General features: G+C 44.9%; 1 protein-coding gene across 1 annotated transcript in view; it reads left to right on the top strand.

The window, feature by feature from the left end:
- The first annotated feature begins 252 nt into the window (after positions 1-252).
- The window catches only part of irs2b (insulin receptor substrate 2b), a 13,249-nt gene continuing 2,933 nt past the window's right edge, over positions 253-10,568 (top strand). The window contains exon 1 of the mRNA XM_037687031.1: positions 253-3,740. Within this exon, the coding sequence (XP_037542959.1) occupies positions 446-3,740 (3,295 nt within the window). The 5' untranslated portion in view covers positions 253-445. The remainder of the gene's footprint in view (positions 3,741-10,568) is intronic.

The raw sequence follows: 10,568 nt of genomic DNA, 5'->3' as shown, positions 1-10,568 counted from the left end.
CCTCAAACAGCCAAACGATGCATCATGAGACCTGAGCTATAAATAAAGCTGACTGACTACGCTTAAATGAGTCGGAAGAGGGCAGAGTGATAGTAGGAGGCTGTTTCCTTCTCACTCCAGCATTCATGCCGTTTCAACCAATGAGCCCAATGAGCTCAGAGCGCACCGCCCACTGTCGGCGTGTGTGTGTGTGTGTGTGCGCGCGCGTGTTTTCTTCTCCTTTCCTTTTTTCTCTTTTATAAAACCGAAGCTGGATGTGTAGCTCGTCACATGTTGTTTCCTCTCTTCTGCCCGAACACCAGCAGACATGTGTTATTTACTGCGCGGCAGCGGGAGAACACGCGCACATCGGAACTGACAGACGCGTAAAAAGAGACGAGCAGAGGAGGAGGAGAAGTCGTTTCATCTTCGGCGGCTCCAGGAGGAGACGCGTCTGGAGGAGAGAATGGCGAGTCCTCCAAACACGGGCGGACAGGCTCTGGTGTCAGCGGCTGTCGGCGTGAAGAAATGTGGCTGTCTGAAGAAGCAGAAGCACGGACACAAGCGCTTCTTCGTCCTGAAGGAGGCCGGCGAGGGTCTCCCCGCCCGGCTGGAGTACTACGAGAGCGAGAAGAAATGGAGAAACAAATCCGCCGCCAAGAGAGTTATTCCTCTGGACTGCTGCCTCAATATCAGCAAGAGAGCGGACGCGAAACACAAGCACCTCATCGCGCTTTACACCAAGGATGAGTATTTGGCCGTGGTGGCGGACAACGAGCCGGAGCAGGACAGCTGGTACCGGGCGCTGACGGATTTAATGTCTGAGGGGAAAGTCTGTGACGGCTCGGCGTCCAACTCTGCGTCGTCGCTGGTTGGCTTCGACGAGGCGAGTTATGGTGTGATAACGCCGGTGGCCGCCGCCTACAAGGAGGTCTGGCAGGTGAACCTGAAGTCCAAAGGCCTGGGACAGAGCCGGAACCTGACGGGAGTCTACCGGCTCTGCCTCTCCAGCCGGACCATCAGCTTCGTGAAGCTGAACTCTGAGCTGGCCTCCGTCATCTTGCAGCTGATGAACATCCGGAGGTGCGGCCACTCCGACAACTTCTTCTTCATCGAGGTGGGTCGCTCCGCCGCCACCGGCCCCGGGGAGCTGTGGATGCAGGCGGACGACTCTGTGGTTGCTCAGAACATCCACGAAACTATTCTGGAGGCGATGAAAGCGATGAAGGAGCTGTCGGAGTTCCGCCCGCGGAGCAAGAGCCAGTCGTCCAGCACGAATCCCATTTCTGTGCCCACGAGGAGACACCTGAACCACCTCCCCCCGAGCCAGACCGGGCTGCCCCGCCGCTCACGCACCGACAGCACGGCGGCCACCTCTCCTGTGAGCAAGTGTGCGTCCTGTCGGATACGCACCGCCAGCGAGGGCGACGGTACCATGACACGCCCGTTGTCGGTAACAGGGAGCCCCCTCAGCCCGGGGATCCACAGGACCCTCCTGAGCAGATCCCACACCATCACAGCTCGCCCCACTCTGACGTTTGAAGCCTCCACTCTCCAGCACAGTAAGTCCATGTCCATGCCTCTGTCTCATTCACCTCCTGTGGCCACCACTTGCCCAAAACATGTGTCCTGCCTGGACAACAGTGCCCCCCGCCCTTCCAGCTGCAGTGCGTCCTTCTCAGGGTCCCCCAGTGATGCAGGCTTTATATCATGTGAGGAGTACGGCTCCAGCCCTGCAGATGCACGCGACCTCAGGTTACCCCTCACCCTCCGCAGCAACACTCCTGAATCTCTTAAAGCAGACACCCCACCCTCCAGGGATGGCAGTGAGCTTGATGGCTACATGGTGATGGAACGGCAAAACCAGAATGGATACCGGCGGTTTTCAGAGCTGGACAAGGCCTTTCGAAAACGAACGTACTCTCTCACAACACCACGCCAACAGAGACGTCCCCCACAGGTTTCCTCAGCCTCCCTGGATGAGTACACTCTCATGAGAGCCACGTACACAAGCGGAAGCCAGTCCTCTCTGAGGTGCCATACTGTGTCACCGAAAGTAAACGGACTTGAGGATTACAAGGATGTTAATATCAGCTCCAACAGTCTCCATGGTGACAGTGGCTATATGCCAATGATGCCTGGAGTGGCGCCTCAGACACCAGGGTCCAAGGATGACCCCTACATGCCCATGAGCCCGATGTGCGTTTCTGCTCCAAAACAAATCATCAACTCACGTTCACATGCCTCTGCAGGGCTGGCCCCATGCACAGACTCCCCTGGAAGTGTTTCTCTGGAGGACAGTGGTTACATGCCTATGTGGTGTGGGAACAAGATGTCAGTGGAAAGCACTGATGGCAAGCCTAGCAATGGAGAGTACCTGTACATGTCTCCTGTTGACACCCTCGTCTCTGTAACACCTCCTGATTACATTCTCAGTCCTTCAGGAGATTCACACCTCCAGCACAGACAGCCTTATTCTTACAACTCTCTACCAAGATCACTTAAAGTACAGTTACAGCGTAATGGGCCCACTGACACAGACCAGTATGTGGTGATGAGTTTACGAAGACAACGGATAGAAGAGGAGTCCAACTACTGTCCTGTTTCACCTGGAGAAACTTTGTCCAGCAGCTCTCCAGGAACACCAGACACTCCGTCTTCTGTTCCATCTCCTCTCAGACTGACTCGCATAGATGGAGGCTTGGTACCTCGCAGCAGGGTGTGTCGGCCCACCCGCCTGGCTCTGGAATCCCTCAGAACACTACCATGTATGAACGAACATCCCCATCTTTCAGAACCACGCAGCCCAGGAGAGTATATAAACATAGATTTTGGTAGTGCCGCCCACATCCCACTCACATCCACCACATCAGAGGGCTCTGAGGCTGGGAGCTTAAACGAGGGAACCCTATCACTGTCAGACTATGCTAACATTGATGTCGGCTCTCCAGTTCACCTTGAATCACATCAAGTGGGGGTTTCTCCCGCAGCAGGGTGTCGAAACCACACATCTGAACTGTTGATTTGCCCCAGTCCCATAAGCAGCCAGCAGGACGTACGGAGAGATGAGGAGCAAACAGAGGAACAGATAAAAGAGAGGGGGATGCAACAGCATGGGAGCTTGGTGTGTGAGCCTGCGCCGGTCAAAGATGACTATGCTGAGATGACTTTTGGCCCTCCTGCTCCTTTACCTGTCCTCTGCACCCCTGATGCTGCACCCCTCCCCACCAGCCCCGCTGCTTGTGTCAAGAGACTCAGCCTTGAGAGCAGCTTAGTGGAAATAGTTCCTCCTGTGCCATTAGACTCTTTTCTCCTGGGTGGTCCTTCATTATCTGTTGTAGATCCAAACAGGGGGGCAAAAGTTATCCGGGCTGACCCTCAGGGTCGTAGGCGTCACAGCTCCGAGACCTTCTCCTCCACCACCACTGTTACTCCTGTGTGCCCGTCATTTGCTCACGACACCAAACGACACAGCTCGGCCTCTGTGGAAAACGTGTCCCGCTCTGTTCGTAGCTCCGAGGAGCCCAGCGAAGACCACGCCGGTCTCATGTGCAGGGAGACGTCGGCTGGTTATCAAAACGGACTTAACTATATTGCCTTAAACTTGATGGAGGGGAACTTTGGGGGCTGCAGGTTAGGAGGTTGCGATGAACTGCTCAGGTTCAAGACAGCCTGCAGCTGTAAAGGGGGCCTAAATGGTTTCAATACCAGTCCTTACGCCAGCCTGGGATTTAAGGAGACTACTACTGCTGCTGTGAAAGGTGAGTTTTCATTATCACACACATACTGTACACACACACCCATTCATTCAGGTTTTATTCACCAGGATAGGGAGTGGTGTTTGGCTAGAGTAGGATAAAGATGCACAGATTGTCTCTTTACAGCCAATTGCTGATTTGCACTATGTTCTAAAGTTGATGTCCATCAAAAGAAAACATGCCTAAAAAGCTTCATTTGTGTGCTAATGTGGCATCTTCACTTGTTTGTCCAGTTGACTAGAAGTTAAAAGTTGACACACTGCTTGTTTACTTGTGAGCTCTTTTACAAATTTATGATTGCGACTTATCTGTTGGGTATGCAACAAAAAAGGCTGACAGTGTTCTGAAATTCACTCTGAGTCCATCCATCAGCTGCATCTTATTCACTCTTAGTGTTAATATAGAGATATGTAAACACAGGCTGCCAGAGCTAAGAGAAGTCAACTAGTTATTAGCATTGCCGTTGGGTGTGGGCTGTGATGTTTAGATAGGATTAGTCACCTACTCGTCACACCCATGACTCTGAAAAATCTCAAGCCTGTGTGATGCTGAGGAAGTCTTTTATCTGTTTGAAACTGCAGAAACCCTGGAAACGGCGTCTGTTTCCTTCTCATTAAAAACTTAAACCTAGAAAGCCAATAAAATGAACCAAAGTGTGCAAAACTGTTAAAATACACATATCTTCTCTGCAGCAGGCTGCCTTTTCCATTGCCCAGTATATTGGTAAGGTAGCTTCATTTAGACATGTTTTACCCAGCAACTATTTTATTTTGAAAAAGCTTTTCACAGTTGTACTCTGTCTGGCTTGATGCTGCTGTAGTGTGTGAATGGTTCTCTCTGAACTCCCTTAGTGACGCAGTTTTGTACCACGTCAGTATAAAAAAAAAAAAACCCGGACCTGAACTGATTCACTGACGCACTTATGACCACTTCTGATGCCTCTGTAGAAGCCGGTAGTCCAGCTAAAATCTTTATTTTTTCATAAACTGTATGCAGTGTTTTAAAAATATTTAGAAGCTGGAACATGTGGGTGAACAAGCACAGAAATCCTTGTAACTAGTGGGAAGGGGGGGGTGGTTTTCATCCAAATATTACAGTTTGCCCCATTTTGTTGAGCGTTGTTGCGTCAGTGACTTTTCATGCATCTGTAACTGGCAGGGATTATTTACGGAGGTGGAAAGACCTGGCACAGGCATGTCAGAAGTTGTTGTTGCCCGAAAAGAAAAGACACCGGATCATTGTGAGTCACCAGTCTGTGCTCCTGATGGGGAAATAGTAGAGTTTAATTAGTGTTTGTGCTTTCACAACCAAGTTGTCTGTTCTTCTCCGTCTCAGCTGGCTCTCGCGCTGTGAGCCACAGCCAGCGTGGAGCTCGGTGCAAGTCATCGGGTTCCCCAGAAAAACAAGTGAGTCAGTTGTTTATCAATTGTCAGGTACTGGGTTTCAGGACTGGAATGCGGGCAGTGTGCAAAGGTTGCTGGGAGAGGTGAATGCTCACTTGTTTTTCTAACCTGGTGGGATGGACTTAGAGGAGGGGGTGGGAGGATCCTGTTTTTCTCCCCTCTATGAGCAACTTCACAAACATGCCAATGAAATGTTCTTTCACAAGTCTGAGTGCTGATAAACATGTTTTGTATCAGGACAATTGACTTCAGACATGTACTAAACGTATGCACACGTTAGTCCTGTCCATTTCTTCTTTTAATTTGTTTAACGAATAAACGGATACATGACTGATTCATTTGTCAAAAGTCTACTATCCAAAAAAGTGAGGTTAAAGAATAACAAGGGATGGAGGTTTGGTTTTTGTTTACAACAAAACAGGCTGAAGAGCAGGAGAAAGTGAAGAAGAAGAAGAGTGAAGGAGCAAGAGGACAGAGGGAAAGAAAAAGCACAGAGATGTAGATTAGTCACTGCCCAGTTACAGGTCAGTGACCTTCCTTTACCACCAAAATAGAGAACATTTCTGAAACAGGAGGTACTCCTGTTTACTACAAGAGGACAGGCTTTACCACATTCTCCTGTAATCTCAGAGTGAACCATTGTTTGCATTCCCATCATTGCATAACGTACATTTGGAACATCACCTGTTTTTATCTGGCATCTGAAACCACGATGGTGTAAGGGAGCAAGATGCTGCACATTTTAAGTATTTTCAACGCGTCAGTATAAAGAGACGCGCGTTGTTTTTAATCTGTTTGAACTGTTAACATACACCTTCGCGTTTGGAGTTTTGACTTTTACTGGCCTTTTCGTAATTATAATTTCTCTTGAATTTTAAAAATGAACCAAGTCAAGATTTCCAGGCCTGTTTTGATTGGACTGCATGCATGGCTAATTACAACTTTATAATAGACAACTTCAAAACAAATCTTGTAAATGTCACTATAAATTAAAAGGTAAATTCACATGTTTGGATAGAAAAAAAATAAATTGAGGAGTTGTCCTCACTTGATATTCCATAGAAACAGAAAGATGCTTTATATTTTACCCTAAACGACTAATACGTATCAATAATTGCCTATACTGTACTTATTGTGAAATGGAAATACTTACCGGTAGTTTCTGGGGAACGCACAGTCATGGCTGAAAATCCTGACAGCTTATAGACTTTATCTCCTTGTGGTGTTTTCTTTTCTAATACAGGATTAAATTTGTTATGTGAAACCTTGTTTCGGAAAGGTGTTTTTGTTTCCTATTATGCACATGGCTTATTTTGAACAAAGGGCTAAAATTACAAAAGCAAAGGAGAAAACGCGTTAAACAACAAACAAAACGAGGAAGTGCCTTTGTTTTGTTGCTAAATTTAGATCCCGATATTAACGTTTTCTAATTTGGTCGCTCAAAAGATCTATAACGAAATGGAAACATTATATTATACGTTTTGTATAATAGTATTGTACTCGAGGGATTACCAGAAATCCACACCTTTATTTTAGTGCTAATAAAGAAAAGATACATTATTTTTTCCACCTTTTCTATCTCCCTTTTGTTTGACTGTCCCCATCACACCTTGGACTATTTGAAAGCCTTTTTTTTTTAATCATCATTTCTTTTTATTTTTTTTTTACCTTTTCTGTCTTTTATCCAACATTTTGCTCTTTGAATAAAAGCAGTCGTGCTCGAGCGCAGACGGGGGAGAACACTGACTCACCCTCTCCATTCGTAGACCCAGACTGCTCACCCCCCACCCACTCCTTCCAAAATCCACACACATGCACAGACACATTTTTACTTTGTGTGCCTCTGCCATGTGCGTACGTATACAGCTATCAGCAGATGGTGGAGGATGGGTGTGTGTGTGAGGGGTCAGGGGTTTTTTGCACCTGCCCCGCCAAGCAGTGCTCACTGCTTATCTGGCCCCTTGGAGGAGAGTGACAATGCAGCAATGACTGGCCCACCATCTGCTGCCACAACAACGGGGGAGGTGGTGGGGGCGTGGCCAAGCAGTCTCAAGAAACCTTTTTTTTTTCTCTCTTGTGCATCCTCCTCCCCTATTCCTCCTGCCCTTCCCTCCAGACCCTGGTGTCTGTTTTTCAGAAACCATATGATTCAGCCCTGCCTTTCCCCTCATGCACACACAAACACGCCTTCTTCAAATCACTGCGAGTAGGTGTTGTTTTTCTTGTGGCTCTTCGAATGCAGTGCATCATCTCCGAATGGCTTCTCTCACTGTAGATTGCAGACGAATATCTTGCAAGCTCATTAACAAGTAGCTGTTTATTTGCAAGTTGTTTTGGTACCACTTCACAATAAGGCTCCCCTTATACATGGCTAATAAATAAACACTTTATAAATCAGTAATAACTGCTACGTTATATGTTATATTAGTTGTAAATACTTATAATGCAGTGATAAAGTACAATATGATACACTAAAAAATAGGTTTATAGATGCTTATTGTGCTTACAAGGTAGTAACTTAGTCTGACATGTTTAATATAACAACTCTAGATGAAATATAAAGGTGAACAGATTAGGCTCACTATTTGGCAACAAACGGGTCAGTTTTGTCTCTTTCACCCCTAATTAATGCATAATAAACAGTTATTAATGATTTATAAAGTGTTTATAGAGGAATTAATAATGTGTCTATTAGGGCTGAACAATTAATTGCATTTGCGATAATATCGCGATATGATAAAACGAGATTTTCTAATCGCAAAGGCTGCGATCTGACGGGTCACGTGATCTGGTTACGTCACTTGCGAGTGCGTGGAGCAAAACAGAGCTGGGGGCGGGAGATGTCAACATCGCCATTGAACCGGTTGCACAGTGGCGTCAGGCTCGACAGAAGCTGACACATCTGAAAGTTTGGTACCAAAGTGGCGCAGCACGTCCGTTGTTTGGAATTATTTTGGCTATAAAAAAGAAGACGCAGCTCAACGACATGTGTCGTGCAGAACCTGCCTTGCTGCTGTTGTTACCTCTCGAGGTAACGCCACAAATCTTTATCAACACTTAAAAAAACACCACAAAGCCATTTACGATAGTTGCATGACTAGAATGCCAACGACCAGTGCTTCAACTTCAAGTAAGCAAAGCACCCGCCGACAGGGATCACTGACTGAACTATTCGAAGCTATTACTCCGTATGAGCATAATTCGAAACGGCACGTGGAAATAACTCAAGCATTAACAGAGTTCATAGCGAAAGACACGATGCCCATTAATATAGTAATCAAGCCTGGGTTTATGGCTTTAGTAAACACGATGGATAAGCCCTCGCAAACACATTTTAGCCAAGTTGCTAACCCGGAGCTACACAAAAAATGCACAAGCAGAGTTGCAACGGAGCTGAAAACAGTGGAGTTTTTTTTGCAACTGAAACCGATTTATTGCTCTTGTTCGTTGAAAAATACATGAGAAGAAGACATTGAAAAATGATCGCATATTAAATCACAATCACAATATTGAGGTTAAAATTCGTATATATTTTCCAAAATCATTCAGCCCTAGTATCTATAAACTATTTATTATCTATCTATAAGGGGAGCCTTATTGTAAAGGCTTTTATTTGTATTGTTGTTGCTTGTTGATTTCTTAAACTTTTATCATTTAATATCAGGTTATGATTTTAAGCTCATTTTTTGGTTCCATTTTTAAGATATGCAGCAGCGCCTCTGTTCACCTGTCCTATAATCCCCCACCTCTCCCTTGCAGACACACGTACAGCAGCGTTCCTGCCTCTGATACATAACTCTTTGAGCAAAGTAGGGCAGGATGTTCCAGCTCCAGATAAAAACAAAGTTAACCTCTCGGCTTCTCAGTTTAGCTTGGAGGTAAGAAGGATTACATTCACTTTAGGATTAGGCATTGTTCAGTCACTTGTTGTCGAAAGGTGAAGAAGAGACAAGAGGTTTTTTTTTTTTCCTGTGGCGTCTACGTTAAATTCAAATCACAAACACAAAAATGAGAGTAGTTTTGATCCAACATTTGTCTGCCAAGACTTCTCTGAAGGTTTTCTGCCCGTCGTAGACTTGAGTGTTGTATTAAATGAAGAAAGCAAAGAAGGAAACTCATCTACATCACGTCAGTCACCAGACCCTGTTACTGATTCATTCAGGCCTCCTGTTCCTCTGATCATTTTTAAAAGGGGAATGTTCAGATCACCTGAAGTGGGGTTTTGTGTAAAGGTTAAAATGACCAGAGTGGATTGCTGCCTTTTTGAAACTGTTCTCAAAATGTCATAGTGGTTAATGCAAATGTTGTTTTATAACGCCATCAGTTTTGCACTACATGGGTTTTTAGGCTGAAACATAATATTCTTGTTGGAAATCCCTCAGGCAGCATCAAAGCTGTAACTACTGCCACTATTTGCACTCCCAAATGTCTGTTATGCAAAATTGACAGATATAAAAACTTGTTGAATATAGTTTACATGAACCGTTATGATACATTTGGTACTGAAGTTGTTTTAAGATGGCAGCCATCCACTTTGGTGTGATCCTTCCTCAGACTAGCCGTTAGCTCACCAATGTGGTGGAAATTTAATTGTTTTTATTCAAGCTGAATCCATCCAAAGAGCTTTCAACAACAGATAAGATATTATTTGTTCATAAACGTTTCCATACCTCCGCTTCAGAAGTTTTAAATTATTTTAGCATTTATACATATTTTAAGACTTTATAAACTCTTCACACACTCTTGCAATGTTCTTAACATTGTTCTATACTCATAAACCTACGTAATTTTAACAACATATGTATATACAGTACTGCAAAAGTTTATACGTGTCTCAAAACTCTTTTTACCACATCGGTTTTTCCACTAGTGTTTGCTCCCTCCATTGCTGTTCTACGAATTACGTCAGAAAGCAGCGGCCGTTAGCACTGTTGGCTTCTGGGCCATGTAGTTCTTTTGACTTGTGTTACAGTATAGGCTAATTGAAATAAAACTTCAAAATGGCGGCACCTGTCTGAAGTACATTTGCTTCCATTCAGTTCAGTTTGTTTTGGTTCACCTGTCCAAAGTATATATATATATATATATATATATATATATATATATATATATATATATATATATATAGTTTAGTTTTTTCGCCCTATTGGTTGGTTTACGTTCCCGTCCATGCCCATTAACTTCTTATCCCTTCCCAATCACGTGAGTAATTTTAAAGTTGACAATTGTGTGTTGTGTACAACTCTGCGTTGAAAACCCACAAAAGAGTGACTCTGCAAAAGTCGAACTGCAAAGTATCCAGGGACTACTGTTTATATACTGTACAAAGTATATACAGTACAGTAGTCCCTCGCTACTTTGCTGTTCATTTATCGTGGACTCGCTTTATCGCGGTTTTTCAAAATAAGATTGGACATGACACACAATT

The sequence above is a fragment of the Nematolebias whitei genome, chromosome 13, assembly GCF_014905685.2.
Source record: "Nematolebias whitei isolate Nwh7 chromosome 13, NemWhi1, whole genome shotgun sequence".
NCBI lineage: Eukaryota > Metazoa > Chordata > Actinopteri > Cyprinodontiformes > Rivulidae > Nematolebias > Nematolebias whitei.
The sequence above is the reverse complement of the archived record's forward strand: the minus strand, read 5'-3'. Positions and strand labels throughout refer to the sequence as shown.